At 38.4% G+C, this 22,162-nt stretch overlaps 1 protein-coding gene across 3 annotated transcripts in view; it reads right to left on the bottom strand.

The window, feature by feature from the left end:
• Positions 1 to 3,505: 3,505 nt before the first annotated feature.
• Positions 3,506 to 22,162, bottom strand: part of FGD4 (FYVE, RhoGEF and PH domain containing 4) — a 104,822-nt gene continuing 86,165 nt past the window's right edge. For all 3 annotated transcript variants that reach the window (XM_059845912.1, XM_059845914.1, XM_059845913.1), the window contains exons 7-17: positions 21,421 to 21,577; positions 20,299 to 20,437; positions 19,301 to 19,359; positions 18,530 to 18,676; positions 17,118 to 17,290; positions 15,662 to 15,692; positions 15,394 to 15,489; positions 14,870 to 14,995; positions 11,592 to 11,732; positions 10,292 to 10,432; positions 3,506 to 10,111 (exon numbers count right to left, since the gene is read on the bottom strand). In XM_059845912.1, the coding sequence (XP_059701895.1) occupies positions 9,854 to 10,111; positions 10,292 to 10,432; positions 11,592 to 11,732; positions 14,870 to 14,995; positions 15,394 to 15,489; positions 15,662 to 15,692; positions 17,118 to 17,290; positions 18,530 to 18,676; positions 19,301 to 19,359; positions 20,299 to 20,437; positions 21,421 to 21,577 (1,468 nt within the window). In that variant the 3' untranslated portion in view covers positions 3,506 to 9,853. The remainder of the gene's footprint in view (positions 10,112 to 10,291; positions 10,433 to 11,591; positions 11,733 to 14,869; positions 14,996 to 15,393; positions 15,490 to 15,661; positions 15,693 to 17,117; positions 17,291 to 18,529; positions 18,677 to 19,300; positions 19,360 to 20,298; positions 20,438 to 21,420; positions 21,578 to 22,162) is intronic.

Here is a 22,162-nt window from a genome sequence, read left to right as displayed (position 1 = left end):
GCTCTCCTACATGCTTTGGCTGGCTATAAGAAATCACAGTGCTGATAGGAATTCCTAAGTGTGAGGAACACATTTACCTGTGCTGACACCCAGTCTCTGGCAAAACAAAGTTATCCTGCGTCAGGGATGCCACTTTGCTGGACAATATGAACTAAAAAATTGACAGCTCCTTATCTTTTCTTAATCTGAACACTGGGAAGTTATTTATGAAAATTCACTGGCTATTTGGGGTGTCAGACAACTGCTGGTAAAACTGCTTGTGAAACTGAAAGCAGGTTACAAGTTAAGGGAGGGGAGAGCAGAGATCAAGAGCCACAAGGCAAGCACAGCAGTCAAACCTCATAAATCAGTAACAAAGCCCAAGCACTTTGGTGTTTGGAAGACATCAGCTTTTCTCATGGGGCCAATAGACATAAAAACTTAGGTTGGAGATGAAAGTAAAATCTGTATCCTTGTGGATTCCTGTACAGCAGTGCTCCCTCCTTGCTGCAACCGGGGTGGTCACATGAAATAACAAACACAATTCTGAAACAGTTGCTTCAGTAAAAGATTTTCACCATGCCAATGGTTTGCAGTTCAGTTTTCATGTGAAGACTCTTTATGTTAAGGACCAAGGTTTTGGGAAAAAAAGCAATAATCTCCTGTCTGCTATCAAGTGAGTAACTTTTATTGGTAAACAAAATGCACACTTAGCATTCAACTGAGGCAACATAAACAGAAAAGTAAAAATCTTATCCCGACCAAACCTTACCTCAACCAAAACTTGCTGGTATTCAGGAGGAATTGAGCTTTTATATTCTACTTCTGAATCTAGTAGTTTAAGAAGACATCTCCTGTAGTCTTTTTAAGATAAAATAGTATGCCAAGAGGAGCATTTTTTATTCCTGTGATACACATTTTCTTGTGTGCGCTGCTTATGATTGGGACAATTTTAAGTAGGCAAGGTATCAATGGAGCATATGGGATTTAAAACATCCCACCCTGCTTATAGCAGACACTTCATGTCTCACATGCCATGCTTTGCTTTGCACTGCAGATTCATCTTGAGGCAGAGGGATGCAGATCTTTCCATGTGAAACACAACTGCAGGATGCACTTCTGCAGCTAAAGGGCATCCAGTTCAAAGGACCAACTTAGTGCTAGTCTGAGATCAACTTCCAAAACACAACACAGATAAGGTGGCAGGCCTTTTGCAAATGCTGTGTCCCAGAACCTTGGGCTGTGATATTAGGATTTTCTTTGCAAGAAATATTCAAGACAAAAGAGGTAATGCAGGTGGTTCTCCATGCTAGGCAGTACATGGAGAGAGAACTACAATGAAATCCTGTCTTCTTCCATCACAGGGTCATTAATTTAATTTCACACTGAGAGAAGGCTCTCCTGTTCAGTAACAGTCAGAGCCTAAAACCCAATTCCCAAAGCAGGAATTTCCCCTTACCTAGAGTTTGGAAAAGTGAGTCGTGCATACAATGTTAAAAGGTCCAAAAGAGAGTACAAACCTCCAGCCTTGTTTCCAGAGACAAGCTCACAGAATCAGAGGTACAAGTTCATTGTCCAGTGAACCCAAGAAAAAGTTCATTTCCACACTCTCCACGCAGGAGTGCTGGGACTGCCTGGCTCCCAGACAGGAGTAGGAAGGGGCAGAAGAGAACAGGAGGCTACTAGAGGCCAAAAGAGAGTAATCCCAGATTCTGTTTCCAGAACAATCTCCATTTCTTCAGCCATGTGCTATTTTAATGTTACAAATGCATAAATCAAATCTAGAAACCTTTGGAATCTGTAAGTTAAATAAGGTAGTATTCAGTAAAATTAGTATGAAGATGTTTTGGGGTCCGGAAATTCATCTTACCCTAGATTCCCAGTTAAGGATCTATTGCATAAGGAAATGCTTCTGACAGTAGTAATTTCCTTCATTTAGCAAACAAAAAAAATTTCAAATTTGGCAGTTAAAAAGTATTAATGAATTTTCTTGGTAAGATCCTGATGGTTGGAGGCTATGTCAACTCTGACTAGGGCAGGCAGCCCATCCTGCTCATGACACCAGAGCTTTGTGCTTTTGAGACAGAAACAGCACAATATAACACAGATGTGGTGTTCCTCAAGGAACCAAACAGAAGAACTGGTTCTGGTGAGGATAAATATTGCCATGGCTGCCTGGTGCACAGGGCCAAGAAGGCAGGGGGTGAGCAGGTCCCAAGCAAAATGATCACAATCATAAGGCTCCCTCTGCTTGTCCATTAGAGACACCACAGGACCCTCCAGAGCAATTTATTTAGAGCAAACCAGCTCCAAATACTGTGTTTACCAAAGGCTGGTCTGCCACTTCTCTCGTGTCAGGAAGTTCATGCAATGCCAAGAACAATTCTGTGGTAATGAGGCAGTGTTAGTCAGGCTCTTCAGGAAAGCCAGAAGAGGCAACACCTACCACTTCCTCACCAACTTGATGGGCTCTGGACAATTTGCTGCCACATAGAAATATCAGTGCTTATTAACTCTGCTGATTTAAAGGAATTAAGTAGGAGCTGTGGTGCTCCATTTCCTGTAGTTTGAGTTCTATAATTGTGTTCTCTTATTAGAGTACATTTTTGGGGTAAATGCTATTATTTTTGTCTCCATGCAGAAGGCATTGCATTGTGCCTAAGGGGGAAAATGAGGTTTGGACCAGAGTACAGTACAAAAAAAATCAGAAAAATCAGTAAGTTAGATAAACAGAAAGTGAAGCATTAGTGTCTGTGGTTAATCAGTGCTTATTTCAAATACAGATTTGTTTATGGTGATGGAAAGAGAAGAAGATGTAGAAATGAAACAAAAATTCTTGTATGCAATTCTTTCCAATCAGGAACTACCAAGTACTACGGTAACTTTTCCTCTGTTTTGTGTTTCTGTGTTTTCTGCAACACTGTGCCCACCTGCAGAAGAATACCAAGAATAAGAATAAGAATAAATCAGATACAATCAAAAGACACTTAGTGTGTGCAGATGATGGAAATCAGAGGCAACTGCAACCAGTTTTGGACTGTTAAAGGGCACGTCCAGCTAATTACCTGATCTTTTTTTTTTTTGCTTTGCAGCACCACTTTAGTTCAGTGCATGAGATCATGCTGATCATTTAGTATTGAAGAGTACTGAGAAAGATCTGGGGCTCTGCTGAACAATTTCCTTTATTTTTGCACTTTTCTGTGGAGATGGTGGTACAGATACCTACAAAGCACTCATATAACATCCTGGTCACATGCCCATTACAGAAATCTGGACCAAACTGTGCAGATGTCGTTTATCTTTTCCACCTAGGATATCATAGCATTAAATACACCCTTTATAAACTCAGAATACATCTTTCACCAACTCAGCAGTACTTGTGAGTAACCAGCACTTCAGCAAATGAGATACCAGTGTTCCAAAACTGGTCCTCACCATCACACACAACAAGAAATACAGCTTAAAGATTTTATCAGCAAAATGGGTAGGTTGACAAAAAAAAAAAAAAAAAAGAGTCAACCAGCAATACTTATTTAATGATGCTTTTATTTTACAGGATACAAATTTCTGTTCTTTTTAAGTACTCAACATGAATTAAAGTGCTTAATTTTTACAATTCTCCACCCACCTTAGGATCAAATATACATATATTACAGAAAATATGTACAATATCTTCAACATTTTTACATTCATATATTTCTTAACCATAAAAATGACGACTTACATTTGCACAACTTACAATGGCATTTGTATTTCACCTTTTTAATATTATTCACTTTATTGCAAAACCAAAACAAATTTACAATTCTTCCAATTTATTTTTTTTAGAAAGCCTTTTTGCAATTAAAATCAGAAATGCTTCCATGATGAAGGGAAATGAACATGTATAACCTGTAATTCTGATGTCAAACATTACAGCTGATACAGCTCACACTAAAATTACTATATTAATCTGCCTTAACAGCTGCAGAATAGGAAAAACAATGATAGAAAAAATAATATTTCTATTGCAAACTGTTCTCTACATGCAACAAATTTGGCTTAAAAATACCAGGTCACAAAGATGCAAAAATGCTTTGATATAGTTCCCTCTTTTCTGAATGTTTTCACCATAAATACTTAATGAATCTACGAGGATGAACTATAAACAGAAGTAGGCTGGTGTTATGCAGTGGCTGGAAACATGTTTTATTCAAAGAAATCTGCTTGAGGATTTTGAGAAAAAAAACCATTCTACATTCACTTGTGTTAGGAAGAGGAAGGGGTGAAACAAAATGCCATAGTTCATTCTGGGAAGAAATTTAATCACGAGGTTTCAAAGGAAGCTGATTGAAATGCCTCACTGGAATTAGCATGTTTGTGAGGGCTTCTCTGTTTGTTTTTATAGGCTGAAATAGTAAACATGCCACAATAGCAGATCTACCTCCATCTTTTTCTGGAAAGCATACTCAACACAATCATTATACATTCTATTTTGAATGCAGCACAGTGTAATTTTTTTGATTGTAAAATACTGCTTGAAAACAAGTAATCTGAATAATAGTCTCAAATACATAAATACACATATATACATATACACACATATGCATATGTGTATATACACACACATATGTAATCATTAAATTAATGTTATCATCTGTTAAAGGAAAAGGATTTAGGAAACAATCTGACTAGCAGATTAAAACTCCTATCTGAGGAACATACTACAGTCCCATGGGTCAGAACCAGCTGGATAAATTCCTCACACCAACAGGGCCACAGACTAGAGCAAAAAGCATTAACCCCATGTATTTAATTTCAGATTTCAAACAACAGCACACCACAGAGACTAAGAATGATGCCCATTTCACCAATGGATTTACCTTAAGGGTAGTCAGTTCTGCCACAAAATTCCTTCTCTCCAGTCATTTATTTTGGATATATATTTCCAGTTGTTTACATTCACCCCTACATCCATTACCTCCATCTGAAGTTCACCTGAGCTCTGTGAGTCCAGGTGAGACGTGGTATCTCAGCAGCTCCCTAACTGGTGGAAGTGTCATCTTCCACAAGTGTCCTTATGTAATGTAAGGCAGATTCTATGTGAATTTCAATCACTGAAGGTATAATAGCTCCAGCAGGCCCATGCTAGTTTATACCAGCTATATGGAGAAAGAGCTTTTGTTATTGCTTAGGATTATTTCCACATGGAATGTTTATTTCTTTCCAGAAAGTCTTTCCTTCAGTATAAGAAACAACTACCCTCTCTTAATTTTATTTAATCTTTCCTTGACATGAAAAGCTGATGATTTTTTATACTAGCTATGTGGTGAGGAATCCAAACAACCTGTCAAGTGTTTCCACATCTTTCCCACTTGTTTTAATATACGTATTCTTTTTCCTTCTGACTCCACTTGGAAGTCTGTGGAGCATACTTCTATAACCTCACCCAAATTTTACTTAGGTGGTAGTGTATTTACTCTATATTTAATCAGTGCCTTGCCTTCATCCATAACTTAAAAACATGAGCAATAAAAATCTTCTTTTCTATGAAAAAGAGTTAGAATCTTTGAGGAGATTTATAAAGCACTTTGAGATGGTTTTGCATAAAAAGGTGCGACTATATATACATGCAATTAAAGTGGTTTAATGTTCTATTCCAAATAGAAGAGAATGTTTTGTACTCTCAATATCTATTTTGCACATATAAGTTAAATACACTTAGAAATAAACAGAACTACTTGGCATAAAGGGATTTGAAAGTACTACATAATACAGGTTTTATAGCAGCTCTTCAACCAAGCAGGAGTACCTGATACCAAAAAAGAATTTTTAGAGTGTCTGGAAGAATGGTGCAGACATGCAGATATCGTGATACACTATTTTTCTATGGTAGGGGGAAAAATAAGTAATTTCAAAAAATATATTGCTATGATTCAAAAATATGAATGATAAATTTAAGTCTTGTTCTGGTTGAACACAGATAAAACCACCAAAATAACTTTTGATCTGCTTTAAAACGCACAGAAGAGTGATCACTTTTAAACTGAGAAACAAGCATTACTTGAACACAAGAGTCACAAAACTTAAATAATTCAGCAGAGCCATTCACATGCATGCATGTATTATGAATGAATGCTTAGTTACAGTTTATTCCTTACACACAGAGCTTTATGCTCCCAAATGTAATGCCTTTTTTCTTTTCCTTGAAGAATTTAAGAATTTATTTCAAATGGGAACAGCTTCTACCTTGTTAGAATGATGGTTTTAATTTCACTGTTTTTCTCATAATTCTTAAGTCACAGCAGCTACAACTTTGTGTTTGCTCCTCTGCAGTCATAATTTACAATTTAAAGCAAAAGTTTGGGATGCTGTTAGGAGGGTTTGTCTGTGGAGAATGAAGACAGCAGGGTGGTTAACCTTAGAATTTCTCCATTTTTTGATGTCCTTTAATATTGGTAATACATACTTTTCCCACAAAACACACACAGAACCATGTATTTGAGTGCCAAGGCATTCTGACTCAAGAGAACAATTCTGACCAACTGATTATGAGAACATGAAATGGGTTTCACTAGGGTAAATAAAATATCCTCTGCTGTATAAAATTTAATGGCTGAGAGCAAACGTGAGGCTAACATCCAAACAAACTACTCCCATTTCAAACTGCTTGTGCCCAAATGCTGGGCTTCATCTGGGAGATGCTGCCATTCAAGGAGCTTCAACTGCTCAGTGCCACTATAACAATAAGGCAGCACAGCAACTGCTACTTCTAATCACTTCACTGGAATGGGGCTTCCTGCCTGGCTTAGAAGGAGATTTGCAGGAGGAAACAGAATGTACTACACAGCACCAAGCTGGGTAAAATGCTGACCTGCTGGAGGGCAGGAAGGCTCTGCAGTGAGATCTAGGCAGGCTGGATCAATGGGACAAGCCAGCTCCAAGAGGTTCAACAAGGCCCAGAGCCAGGTCCTGCACCTGGGTCACAACAGCCCCTGCAGCACTAGAGGCTTGGGGAAGAAAGGCTGGAAAGCTGCCTGGTGGAAAAGGACCTGGGAGTGCTGGTTTGAGAGCAGCTGAACAAGAGCCAGCAGTGTGCCCATGTGGGCAAGAAGGCCAAGGGTGTCCTGGCCTGTACCACCAACAGTGTGGCCAGCAGGACCAGGGCAGTGGTTGTCCCCTGTACTTGGCACGGGCAAGGCTGTGTCTCACATGCTATGTCCAGTTGTGGGACATGAAAGAGAGGATAAGAAGGACATGGAAGTGCTGCAGTGGGCCCAGAGAAAGGCAACAGAGCTGGTGAAGGGTCTGGAGCACAAATCCTGTGGGAGCTGGCTGAGTGGCACTTAGGGACATGGTTTAGTGGTGGACTTGGCAGTCCTGGCAATGGTTGGCTCAGTGATCTTAGAGGGCTTTTCCAACCAAATTGACTCTACAGTCATATCATCATATTTTCACTGTAGCTCAGTCCTTCCTATCTGAGAACTCCTTTAAAGCAACTTCTTCCTTTACACGCCACACCTTGACCATGGGAAACTGTTTTCATACACTGGGATGTGGGAAGACAAGTCCCCATGTCCCACAATTGCACTTGAGGCACTTGTCGAAGATACCCACTCTTGGGAGACAGCCATGAAGGAAAGATAGCCACCAAGAGTTCTGCTTGCTTACCTGAATGTTCCCCCATCCCTTGGCAAGGCATATGTAAGATTACATATATTAGCTAGGGAGATCTTATATTACCTTGGCAAAAATCTGATGGTATTCACCAACATGAATCAAACCAGGCTTGAGCTGCCCATTGCTAAAGGTAAACACAGCTGCCAGTAGAAGTAACTTAAAATCTCAAAGAGAATTACAGAAGAGCTTGCACATCAGATAAAGGCAATACTAGGGTTATATCCAGAACAATCTGGACCCAGGGAGCACCCAAGGAAAAGAATTCAGAATGGACATGCACCAAGCCAGCTGGAGAGTTAGTACCATACTGTGTCCTGATCATTATTAACACTGGTGTAAAGCTGTGGAATCTAAAGGATATGGTAGATCCTGGATCTTTGCAGGTGAGAGCAAAATCCATCCAACTAACATTAACTCACATGACATTCTTATGAAGGAATGATGACACTGCATGCTCATGTGTGCTTAACACTACAAACAGATATGAATCCCTTGCTAAATGCAAAATGAGTTGGGGTTTTTTTTCCCCTATAATGTTGCAGAAAGAGTAAAGCAGGAGTAGGGGTTCAGTGGATAGTTTGCTTGGCAAACTCATTATAAAAACCCAACAATTTAAATCTGTCATGTAACTAAAAAAATTGAACCTGAGCTCTTCAGCTTGACATGATTTAAAATACAGATTGCAGATTTATTGAAAAGTAAGACTTCTGAATATTCACACGACAAGCTGATTGTAGAAGTTACGTATTTTCCTTCCTTAAAGGGCTTCAAAAAGAAAAGACAGCAATGATTTTAATTGATAGTCAATCACTACCTCTGAGTTGTCCATATTTCACTCAAGGATATTACAGTAAAAATTTTATGGAAGTCATTTGTCTCTATGTATAAAAACTCTAACAGGAATGGAAGTTCATAAGGAACTTAATAAGGAACTTAAAGCCAGAGAGTCCTTGTACCCAGGAACAAAAACCAAATAATGTTAGTTCATAAAATTTCAGATTTGCAAGCTCAGATTTCATACTAAAGTTTTATAAATGATGCTCCACTTTAAAACAAGAATCCTTGAAGATTGTTGCCATAAATAAGCATTAAAATACCTAATCTTCTACAAAAATTAAAAAACTTAAGTTCAAATTGTTCTTTTGCTCCAATAACCATTATAGCAAAAATACACATTCCCAGAAGATTACTACAATCTGTTGCTTTTCTCAAACCACATACTGCATTGAGCAACAAACTACTGCACTCTTAGAAGCTAACAGTGATAGGACACTGAAGAAAAGAGACTACTTGTTTAAACACAACTGGAACTCATTTGTCCATTGCATGCCACTTACATTACTGCTAATTTTTTGATGCATAAAAATATCAAGATCATTAGGTGTCAGCTATTAAAACAAATCACTGAACAGTATTTTTCAATTTAGGACTGTGTTTAATTTCAAATAGAAAACATGCTTTTTTAAAAATAAATTATTCACTAATAAGAACCCAGTATCATGAAATCAAAGCAATAATCAAGTATTGTACATTTTTAATACTGTACATATATTATATATAGTTGTCTCATATTTTAGGTATTTATTTCTACACTGAAAATCATTAGATTATTTCCTTGATAAATTGAAACCTTGAAAGCCAATATACCTGTGAAAGCAATTTGCATTACTTTAATTAAAAAGATACAAGTGAATACAACATATGTACAGAACTGTGGAAATCAATCTATAAACTACATACATTGAACCAAACTGTCCCTGCATATTTAAGTACAGATCTATTTTGGCAATGTGGAGGTATATCTTTTATCCTGTTGCAAGTCCTAACATGTAAGTAGGAAGCTTCAAATATTTGCATTCTTAATGAAAGTAGCAAATGTTAACTGAAGAGCAACTGGATTTAAAAAAATTGCATTACAACGAACAAGTAGTACAGTAAAGTTAGTAAGTATTTTTAATAGCATTCACATTTTTTAAAAAAGTCTCTGAAATGGACCTGTACATCACTTTTATTGACAGAACATAAATATAAGAAAAAGATCCCTAAAAAGACCAGAATTTTTCCCAAACATAAAGTGCCAAGATGTGTATGGTAGTAAGAAGTTTCTTTTTTTTTTTTTCTTTTTTTTTTCCTTGATTGAGCAAAGAAAGGTTAACACAAAGGTTAACCACAAATTCAACTAAAATTTTTTTAAAATGCCATGTGTTCCTGTGCTTCAGCATTCAGACTTTTTAGAAGATTCAGGCTGCTCTTCTAAATTCACTTGCAGCTCATTTTGACATTCTGGTGTCTCACCTTTGACAGCGAAATGGATAACTTTTAGCCACTTCTGTTTCAGTTCCTCATTGTCTGCAGCAAAGCTGTGCACAGACTTGGACTGGGTCAGTTTGAAGCTGTGGGGGAGGTCAGCACTTTTTGGAGTGTCATCCACTGTGTAGCCCAGAAGAGGAATTGTAGCCAGAGCTTTCACATCCTAAGAAGAAAAAGTTCTTTATTAAAAACAGACAACTAATCTACCCTTTACTTCTCATTTGCTGTACAGTTCGGTGAAAAAACTTAGATCTTTCCTCCATTTCCAAGCTATTTGCCGTCTCTTCCTCAAATACCAGCGCCAATAATTATCTAAAATCTTTCCCATTTTCCCTGTACATACCTGTGGAGCACCATACATGTAGAGCACAAGAGCCTCCTGTTTGGGTATGACACACCATGCCTTCTGCCAGGGCTTGGACTTCTCCATGTACTGAAGAAAGCTACATATGACACTGTTTCCAGAGACTTCTGCAGATTCAATCTAGAAGACAGTAGAAAGCATAAAAAGGAAACTAAACTTTCCTTCAATAAAGACGAAAAACGGAATGAACAGAAAAGCAGGAAATATATCGCCATTCACATCAGCTCTTGGATAGTAGCTGCAAAAAGGCTTCAGGAAATACCCAAGAAAGATCATGAAGGACTGGATTTATGGGAAAAAAAAAAAAAAAATATATTAAACATCAATCACATTAAACAGCAATCACAACACACATTCCCTCAACATGTGTAACCCGTTCCTTTTTCCATTAGTAACTTTGGATTATAGACTCCTATGCCACTCCAATTTTCATTTTACCACCACAGCCAGCCTTTCTCTGTATCTGAGCATCTACAACAATGTCTGATTTCCAAAACAGCACCATGTTAGGCACCAAAGTTCCACTAACTATCCCACATGACAACTTATCTACTCTGGCAGTCAAAATATTACGACAGAATCAACTTCAAACACACTTTTAAGAATAACATAAGCATTCAAGCACTAATCCTAGAGAAAAGATTAGACTAATTGCTTAAAATCTGTAGACGGAGTAAAATGCTACTCAAATTAAATAGTGAACTTGAGATGATAAGAAAGAACACAAAATGATTATGTGTTAAAATTTCCACTGACCTTGGCTTTTCAGATGCCGAAAGCCGAGGACAAGCTGACAACTTAAAGGCCCATTTTATACACTGATCAAAACAGTATCTCACTACTCAGACTCTGAAGGAAGAGCAAAATTCTCCCCCATTCTCCTAATTTCCACCCCCAGTTCTTTCAGTCTGGGTATATATTTTTAAAAACCAACTGGTGGCAATGGCGTTTGGTGCAATGAAAGCTTAAGTGCAGCAGAAGAAAACTGAAAATTTATAAGGGAAGGCTATATTTTGTCACAGGAGCTGATGTAACTGAGAGAAGCAAACAAGTTCTAAGGTTTATAATTCCCTTAAAAAAATGTAAAGTTGCAAGAAACAAAAAAATTTTGCAAAGGTGAGTACTGGAAACCAAAATCTATGGAATGATATTAAATTGATCCACATACTTTTTATTTCTCAAAGAGAAAATAAACTCTGCAATAATGCTACCAATTTTCACCTACTGATGAACCAAAAGGATTGCAGCTACACATATACAGTATTTTGGAATGACATACCTCCAAGATGCCTTTCCTCTTCTTTTCTTCACTGTCTGTACAACCAATTATAACATGATAGCAATCCTTACAGACTTTGTTCAACTTGTTGCCATCATATTCGAGATGCGCTTTGTAATCAGAACATTTCCAGCAAACCACCTTAGAAAAAAAACAACATATAATATTTAAGTACTTATAGAAGTTTATTAAAATATAAATAAAAATTAGTATTAAGCTTTTTGTAGTATATTTTTAATTATACAGAACAAGAAAGATGTCTTTATAATATGTCAGCAATAACTTATTTGAAATTAATGATTTCCCAAATTTGTGCCACTACTTCTTAACTAGAAGTGCTTTTTCCTATTTACCTTGCAGAAATTTTGTACTTTGCATAAAATCACATTCAGCTTTTAATTATATCTGTAGTTTCAAGTTAAAAAAAGAATCAGACTGTAGTCCAAGCCATGCTGGCAGTTTCTTTATATGCCAATCTGAAAAGGTACATTTACCACCTGCTTTTGTATGCGACCAGAATGAGGTTATGAGATGAAAAAACAATACAATTGAGATGACCTTTTAATGATATAAGTTTGATAAAAATGGCTACTTTTTTAACTTGTCAAGAAATATTAGCTGTTTTAAATTTATATATATATATATATATATATATATATATATATATACACCCATACACATAAAATTTACAATTTTAAAATCAAATAATAAATACATAGAATAAATAAGTCAATATCCACTGATTTTTCTTTTCAGTATATATGTAAGTGAAATGCAAGAGAGATATCAAGGTTGTTTCATTAGAAGTGTTTTTCCATAGAATTTTTCTCTCATGTGAAAAAAAGGTGCCCTGAATGAAAAATATGCCTTTTTCAAGAAAGAAAGGTAGATAAATGGACTTGAACCATTAACACATCTGAACAAAACCTTACTGTGGACCAAGGCTTTGCAGTGCTAATCTAGATCACCACCTCCATCTTGTAGCCCTAGACAATCCTAGTTAAGTATTCCAAATTAGTCACTTCTGGAAAGCCATCATTGCTAGCCCAAATTAACTCCCATGAAAAAAGTCTTTTGAAATTAAAGCACAAGGAGATGTGCTAGAACTATAATAGAGGGAAGTAGTTAGGAGTCAAAACAAAAAGGGAAATAAAAAGGGAAGGTGTGTTTTTAACATTACCAGAATTGTAAGACAAAAAGATCTGGGGGAAAAACCCTCTATGGCCACTATAAAACCAATAATTTAGAGCTTCTGAAAAAGTCTCTAGTGTCCTGCAAAGCACAAAAGCAGCGTTATTAATGCAGCAAACCCTCATACCACATTAGAAAGGAATCAGACAAGACACCCTGTAGCACAAATATTAATCCTGAGCTTGTACTACCATCTGGTGGAGACAGGCAGAGCTGCTAGGTGGCAAGAGAAGAAAGCACAGTCTGTTTCCTGTTCTTGTGTTACCTTCTGAAAGCTCACAAGTCATACTGCCGTGGCCTGATGGTTGCTTTCAAGCTGGATATGTTACTGTAGCATCCCACACGGAAAACAGCAGCAATACTCTCTCCCCACCCTCACATTCCTTCCTTCCCTGATGCTTTGCACATATTCACACTTACACACTGAACCCAGCTGGGAGCAGCTCCAAGTTAACCTAAGGAAAAACTGCAGGGTTTTATGGTCTTTTGGTGGAGCCAGCCAGTGCTGCCTGAAATAATGCTGGGTTATGCCATCTTAATATGGTCTTGAGATTATTCATGTTAGTAGAGGTCTCTCAAAACTAACAATGTACTGAAATACTGCTGCATTATGCAGCATTATATAAGAAACTCTTCATATTAGTAGAGTTCTCTCAAAAGCAACAATATACTGTGTGCAGGGCCTTGGGACATTATACACAAGTGTACGTGCTTCTAGTGACTAGAGCAGGCAGAGGGTCCTTGGTAGTGTACAGTGCTGCTTCTTTCGGCTACCAGCGCAGCAGCAGACTCCACAGCACTGGCACAGGCTGCCCAGGGAAGCTGTGGATGGATGCCCTATCCCTGGAGGGGTTCAAAGCCAGGCTGGATGTGACTCTGAGCAGCCTGGTCTGCTGGAAGGCATCCCTGCCCACAGCAGTGGGGTTGGGACTTGTCACTGTGGTATTTTATGAAAAATCTCTTTGCCAAGATTTCTTCTCCTGGCAAGATAAGAAGCCTCAGCTTCTCCATGTTTTGCTCCTTTGGAATGTGATTTGGAGAATTGTTCACCCAGCATGTGAACTTAATGGCCAATCCCAGTCCAGCTGTGTCAGGACTCTGGTCAGTCAGGAGTTTTTATTATTCATTCTTGTCTAGCCTTCTGATGTCTCCTTTCTCTTTCTTTAGTATAGTTTTAGTATATAATTTTCATATCATATCATATCATAATATAATAAATCAGCCTTCTGAGAACATGGAGTCAATTCTCATCTCTCACCTCGTCCTGGGGACCCCCACAACACCGCAACAATTGGTGACCACAGGGACTGGGTGATGTTTAAAGTCCTTTCCTGTTGTAGTGCATTTTCTTTATTTGGCATGTTCACTGATCTGTGGTTTTGCAACCCCTCTGTATTGTCCTCCCCCTGTTATTCCGTTTAGTTAAGGTTATTTTGTTTGTTACCTAGCTACTCCCTGCCAAGTTTTAAACCCACCCCTTCTCAGCTGGTAACCCCTCCTGTCCCTACCCCTTTCCCCAGAACCTTCCTTACTCCTCCTTCCATTAAATGTCTATCCCTCCCTGAACCCGCCCTTCCCTTTAAAAACTTCCCTGTCAGCTTTGTATCCTTTGAAACCCCATCATGTAGTTAAGCTGTTCTCCTCCCTTGAAAGCCTTCACTGGTTTTCACACTGCATTCCCTGCCTTGTGTTCCACCCCCAGCTCTCCCGATCAGCTAAAGATTGTACCCTCCCCTGAGACCTCCCCCATTTATAAGCTATTGTCTGCCCTCAGTTCAGAGTCCTGGACTAGGGGAGTTTTACCACCAAATAAAGTTACCCCAGTACCACCCCAGGCCCCAGCCTTTTGTTTCTGCTCTGAACCTCCACTGGTAGCTGGGATTCTGCGGCGCTCCAAAGGGGGAATCTGTCGCGCCCGTTATCACCCAGCCGGGACTTGGCGCGCACCGCAACAGACTCGCGGCACCTTCCAACCCCAGGCATTCTAAGATTCTGTGATGACAATAAGGAGCCATGAGAAGCCAGGCAGGTGCCTGGAGACCCTGGCAGGCCTGCTGAGCAGCTGCAGCAGGGGGGTGTGCACTCACGTGTCCGCACGCTCGGCAGTGGTGCCTCCTCCTCGTCAGCGCGTTGAAGGGCTCCTTGCATTTCATGCACATGGTGACCTCGTTGTCCCGGATCCACCTTGGCGCTCTCTTCCCAAGCTCAGCATTCTAAAGGAGGGCCAGGAGGAGGAGAAAAGAATTTAAAAAGCCAGTAAAAAACTAGTACTTGAAATAGGGAAAAGAGTTATTCTCATCCTCTGGAAAGGAAATTACAAAACATAGCTCAAGATGCTTTTTGAAATCTATAAAGGAAATAACAAAGAACCCAGTCAAAAATCATGATGCATCACTGGAAGGGTGCTCTGTTACGAGTCTCGAGAAAGGAAAAGGCTTGTTTACAAGATTTGGCATTTTGAAGAAAAACAATTACCAACAAGATGACTGCTTTGTGATTACTCTGCCTTAACAATGATGAGCTTGAAAACAAAGTTTCTGCCAAACTTTCTCCACTTATTGAAGAACACAATGGGTGTTAAGAAGGTTACAAAGGAGTAAGAGCAGCTTACAGAGACTTCAACAGGCATGTCTTCATATTCTTTAGCAATAGCATTTCTGAAAGTTTCATTCCTCTGCTGAAAAGCTTCAATAGTACTCTGAAGTGCCTAAGGAAACAGCAGAGAAATTCCTCAGACATGGTAAAATTTAAAACAGACTCTGCATTCTGACCAGTTATTGATCAGCAGAGAGAAGGCAGAGACAGAAAACATGAATATTACTTTTCTGATTGCTTCAGTGACAAAATGTTTAGAAAATAAAGAATGTAGATGAATTTACCTTTATCCATTCTTCTTTATCCTGTTCAGAACTAAAAGAAATATTTGACACATTAGTTTGAGACTAGTTTAGGAGACATTATCCCACTATAAACAACTTCTTGCAAAAGCCAAGTAACTCTTCAGTAATTCTCAAGAATTTAAACAATACTAATTGTTAACTGTCCAACTGAAAAAAAATAAACTAATGCAATAAACTTTCTCCTACAGGTAATGTAGAAAAGCTAACAATAAACTTACTTTGCTGTATCAATTTTCTTCCAATGAAAACATGCTTCAGAAATGGTATAGCAAGATGTCATGCTTCACCATTGAAATAGGTGTATGGCATAACAATTTACAAAATATTTAGCAAGATATCAGACAGCAATTTAGAGCAGATATGACTGATGGCTAAAAATCTGTCCCAGAAATCTTGCACACCTTAGTGGAAAGGGTTTTTTTTGTGTCATTTTTTGAAGTATATATTTAATTTGAAATTGAATGAAAGTGTAGGTAAATACCTATATGCTGTTATCTTTGCACATTCTCTGCTGTAAATCTCATTAAATATTACAGGTTTTCCATAAAGGAAAGTAGCTTGCAAGTCCATTGGCTAGCAAGCTGTGGTTTGTCCACAAATACACGGTGCCAACACAGAACTATACCCATCATGGACATTTTCCTGCTTATTTAATCCTTGCCTCTCTGCAATGAAACCCTGACTGCTAAGAACAGGATTTTTAAGCAGGCCCAAAAGGAGGGAAGGAGCACCTCACTTTATTTGAGTCTAGACAGAGGCAATTTAGCCTAGGCAATGCAGAAAGGTGAGGGGAAGGTAACTCAGCAAAAGGAGGATACAAGGACTAATAAATGGGAGAGCAGAAAAAGTGCCAGTCAGAAGAGTGCACCTGGAGGGAAAGAACTCAAGAACTAAGAGGAGAGCTCACCTTCCAGGAGGAGGCTAATATTTGGGACTGGAAGAAAACAAGTAGATGGGAAATGGGCCTGAGGAACAGAGGAAAGCAGACGCTCAACTACTGCTGCAGAAAACTCTGTTCTGTGGAGGTAAACTCACTGGGAGGGAGAGCTCTGTTTGTTGGACCTGCTCTGAGGCGAACAGACTCGTTGGTACCAAGGCAGCTCAGATCCCAGAGGCACCAGTGATTAGCACACCCAGTGTCCTAAAACACCTCAGTCAGACAGGATGCCTTGGCACTGCTCTCAAATTCCCAGCCAGCCCATTCACGGCTGTCCTGGGCATTTCTGCAAAGTTAGCCAATGTGCTATGCATCCTAGATGCATCTTCTGCTCAGAGAGATTCTTGGACTGACAATTCATGCTTTTTTGGCAGCCTAGGCTATTTTCAAAACACCAATATTAAGATGAAATCCGCTGCCTCGTTCTTCAAATCTGTTAATCCACTCTTCTGTGTGTATATATTTGATCTCAAAGAACTGGCTAAAAACACTGCTTACCTGGCCTGCAACTCCAGTGTCCTCTCTTTTCCAGACACTTGGAAAGTGTGTGGGTATTCTTCATTATGGGTTTCTATAATCTTCATGCCATCTATGCCAACTCTGGTTCGAACCGAGAACTTGGATCCTACCAGGCTGAATTTGGGGACGCAGTAGAGCAACATATTGTTAAACTGGGGGAAAAAATAAACACGTGGTTTTGCACTAAGAAAAACACAGATAAAACCACAGTTTGTCCACTGAGAGCTGGACAACATCACAAAGCTAGACTTGGTGGGTGAGAAAGCAGGTTCTTTCCTGATCAGCCGGCACATGAGAAGACCAAAGCTCTAAAGCAAGACAACTTCTCTTTCTTATTTCTTTAGGAATAGGATTCAAGGACAGCTTCAGGGAATGTAAGAAGAATTGTTCTGCACATGCAGCAGTCTTCACAGTATTTATTATCAAACTATACTCAGACCAGATATTCTATACCAATGCAAAGCTTTTCTAACCAAACCTGTTCTTATGCCCCAGTTCTGCAAAGCCTACTGTAAACTGTAGAATAAGGACTTTTCCCTTCAGTGTTTACATTTATATTTATCCTGTACCAAAATAATTTTGTTTTGCACAAGTTGTAACTAATGTTATTCGAAGACATTATTTGTCTTTTCTCCAAGACAAAAGAACATTTCCTAAAGTTTTTATTCCCTTAAACCCTCCATATCAAGGGGGAAAAAATAGTACAGAGAGCAGGACAAAGATATATTCCTTTATTAAAATAGAACTTTAAATAACGTTTAAATGTCTAAAGCTGCAGCCTAGAAGCACAGTTATTAAATCAGATATAAAGTGTTTAATTTTCTAACTTTTTTCCCCCTCTCATTTTTCTCAAAATTAATTATTAAAAAGAAAAACTCACTTCAGTTGAATCCTATTTCATGGAAATCCTGACTAGACTATTGCCTGGTCTGCATCACAGACACAGCACATTTGAGCTTGTCACCTCTCATATGAAGAGAACACCATTTAAGTCAGCTGTCTGGCCCCAGCTGAAGCCTTTCTATTCTATGATTTCTCCTTTTGCTTGAAGCACAGATAAGGAGGAGCTGTGCCTCAACGTCCTTTATTGACCAGAAGAGGGGCCATGCCAGAGACCCCTGAGCAAAAATATACCAGCAATTCTCACTGCATGGGAAGCAACAAACTCCACCAAACCTCTTCCATGGGAGTTGTAAGGGAGCATGGCTGTATTTTTCAAACTCCAGCTGAGAAGATGACCTGCCAGGATAAAAAGCTCCCACAGAACCACGAGACTGACTTACTGGGACCTCAACACACAATTCACCAGGGCAAAGATCCTAAGGTTTTACACTTCAGTTTAATGATGTTTCAAAGTTCTCAGCAGCAGCAGCAGCAGCCACCATACTCACCAGGAAAAGGTAGCGCTCTTGGGCAGACGTGTTGCGAGCAGCCAGTTTAAGGATCTGCCCTTCTTTGATCAGCTCATTGGAAGGGTTCACAATGTCTTCCTCTTCTCCCAGCATCTCATAGATCTCCAACAACTTCTTTAGATTCTCCTTTATGGTGAAAATACAGTTATAAAACTTATTAATTGAAAGCACAGGTCTTGATGCAGTTTAAATTAAATGATGGGAGCTGGCATCAATCTGGAGACTGTTAAGCTTTGGAAAACACATTTATACCCAGCATGTGTGGTCTGACTGATTAATTTAGTTGGTAAAGCTAGAAGTACTTTTAGAAATGTTATATCCTTGGTAATTTTTAAAGTGCAGTTGTTTTACAGTCTGCATTATTTCTTGCCCAAAACATCTCACATTTCAATTAAGATCCTGTCATCCCAGCCCAGTCAGGCAGAGAAACAGTAACTGCTCTCTACAAACACTGTCCTGCCCTCACAGAAACAGATGAAACATGGTTAAGAGTTCAGTGCAGTATTAGTGACTTGAGCCAGGAGAAGAACTAAGTATGTCCCATTTTCCACTTGAGAGAATTTGGTGCAATGACAGATTTTGTCTATCATTTCCAGGAGCTGTATAAATACATTAAGTAGGAACAATCACTTTGACCCAAGAAACCAATTCTTGCCATTTTAGGAAAGATTTGCAATTCAGTCTCCTAGCTTGACCAAATATTGAAATATAATATATTGAAAAGTGATCAGGAAAACAAGGATCATTTACCATCTTTCTTATTGCACTATTTGAGTGACTTGCTGCAGTGGATATAATTTCCAGGGATTCTAGACAGAAGAAAAAGAAAATAAGTAAACCCAAAAAGCTGTACTTTTACTTATTTATGTACTACGGGGGGGGGGGGTGGGGGGGGGGAAGGGGGGGCACTGTGGTAATTCTACAAAAATAATGTTTTTATGTCAATTACAAAGTACAATAAATTTCTTCAGTTAGCAATAAAAAGAAAACAAGGTAAAGTGGAAGGCATAAAAAAATCAGGTACCAAATAGAAACAATAATGTGGAAAGAAGAAGAGAATTATTGCAGTTTACTGTAGCACTTCAGCACTTAGAATAACATTTTTTTAGACCATTACAGCCATGGTTCTCTCCCTCCTTTTTCTCAAAGTAGTTCAGAAAGTCAAACTATATTTTTTCAGTTGCAACAACTCATCTTACAAGTGCTTACTGTAATGGTACTAAAAATGAAATATTTAAAAGAATTATCTGGCAAGTGAATTTGAACACTCCATGCAAATACCTTGAACTGTTTTCATGTAAATACAGAGAGGAAGAAATTTAAAAGTGGGCTGTGCTTTTTCCCTGCAGAAGCTTAAAAATACAATGAGCCTAACTTCACTTTTTTACAAATAGCAGTCAAACATTCCAAATGTGCATAAAGCAAACCAAAATGCCAACGAAAATAAATTAAAAAGCCACCACAAGCCCCGATCATCTGCAAAGCAAACAAATCAAAACCTGTGCGCTATTCCAAAACCAAAGTAAAACTTCTGTGCTCCAGGAGAATAGTAAAGGCTTTATGGCCTTAAAATTAACTACAATTCAAACAGATTTTTTTTCAAGGAATGCTATGATTGCACTGAAGAAATTCTATCATTCTTTTCATGGGTAAGTCTTCCCTTGATCTTTCCTGAAAATATCTTTAATTTACAGTATCCTCTTACTAATATCTTATCATAGCTCCTTTAATGGCCTGAAGATATTTACTTTCAGCATCTTTCCAGTCTAGGGAATCCTGAGGCAATTTCCTTAGGTAGTCCTTTAGAAGCATCTCGTAGCGTGGAATGCGTTGGACTGGTTCTAGCATGTGATGTTGCAATGTCAAATTTCCACACACTTTTTCCTTCTAAAAAATTGTAAACATATTTCAATGAAGCAGGCAAAAATGTCATTACAATACCGTAAAATAAAAGTTATGGTTGATGAAACGTAAACAATGTATTTTGAGACATGCATGATAGATCTTCTGAAAGAATACAGAACTATTTTACCAAACCAGATAATCAGAAAATCTTCACAAAAAAATAACTGTAAAATCTTTTCTAAGTATTTGATAGTCTTACCAAAAGAATCTTTTAAACTCCGGTGTATTTTAAAATAGGTTTCTAATAACACACAAGAGAGATACTTCTAAATTAATAAGAACAGTTCATGACCATATATATAAACAATCACTCTAATGGGCTACAAAGGTATGTTTTACCTGAGGAGAGAAAGCTTTCTTTGAGTTTCATTTACAATGTCAACTCCCTCAGCAGTATCCCTCCCTCATATCTTAAGGTGTATATTAGATTAGAAAAACAAAAATTACATTAAAACCTACATTGTTTTCTTTCCTGGCTTACAACCAAAAAACCCCACAAAACAATAAAATTTAAGTAGAAATATTCCATTCTATTTTTAAGTGCTCAGACTGCAGGACAATTCCCAGAGACACCCCCAGGGAGCACCAGAGGGTGTGAAAAGAGCCCTTGGAAAAGACTGGCATCCCTGGGCTCTTCAGGATCTAGGGTTGCACTGCCTTTTCACTTTATCCTAAAATGGTATTTACTTTGGTATTTACAAAAAAAATGCACTATTTTTATAGTCTTCAGATGTTTCAGCCTTTACAATTTGCTCCTCTATTTAGCAGGAGAAAAATCTGAATTTTTGTGGGTGGGTTGTGTATGCATGCAGGAAGGAGTAGGAAAAAACGCAGTGTGAAGTGGACAAAAACAACTACCTTAATTCTAAGGGATTTGGAATTTAATTTCCTCTTTAATCCATTTTTCATCCACAAACGTGTATTTTTATATATTACTTGAGGATCCCCATTGCTCTCCCCATTACCTGAATGTCTTGGATAATGAATTTGAACTGAGGTGACCGTTCAGTCCACGTTTTCACCAGTTCCATTGCGTTGTCGAAATTCTTCACGTACTCGCCGTACATCTTGAGGAAAGGAGCCAACTTCTGCAGAATATCACCAATCCTAGGGGTGGTGGTCCTGCAAAGTAAGAGGGTGGAATCTCAGAGCAAAATGGAAAGAAAAAAAGTCACTCAAGGTTATAAAAGGTTTCAAGCGTTTAAGAGAGAATCCTTCTGTATGGGATCGCCTCATATGGAGTTAAATCTGAATTCACAAGGAGAGTGTTTGTATCCCCCTTTAATGATGTGTAAGCACCACAGGTCATACAGAGGACTAAAATAAGAAAATCTAGAAGGAGTCTTTGTATCCCCTTTGATGATGTATAAGCACCACAGGTCCTGAAGAGGATTAAATAAGAAAATCTAGAGTGTTTGTATCCCCTTTAACGATGTATAAGGACCACATGTCATGTAGGGGACTAAAATAAGAAAATCTAGAAGGTGTTTGCATCCCCCTTTAATGAAGTATAAGCACCACAGGTCATGCAGAGGACTAAAATAAGAAAATCTAGAAAGAGTGTTTGTATCCCCCATAATGATGTATAAGCACCACAGGTCATGCAGAGGACTAAAATAAGAAAATCTAGAAAGAGTGTTTGTATCCCCCATAATGATGTATAGGCACCACAGGTCATGTAGAGGATTAAATAAGAAAATCTAGAAA

Source organism: Haemorhous mexicanus, chromosome 5 (genome assembly GCF_027477595.1).
Source record: "Haemorhous mexicanus isolate bHaeMex1 chromosome 5, bHaeMex1.pri, whole genome shotgun sequence".
NCBI lineage: Eukaryota > Metazoa > Chordata > Aves > Passeriformes > Fringillidae > Haemorhous > Haemorhous mexicanus.
This window is presented reverse-complemented; position numbering and strand designations above follow the sequence as displayed.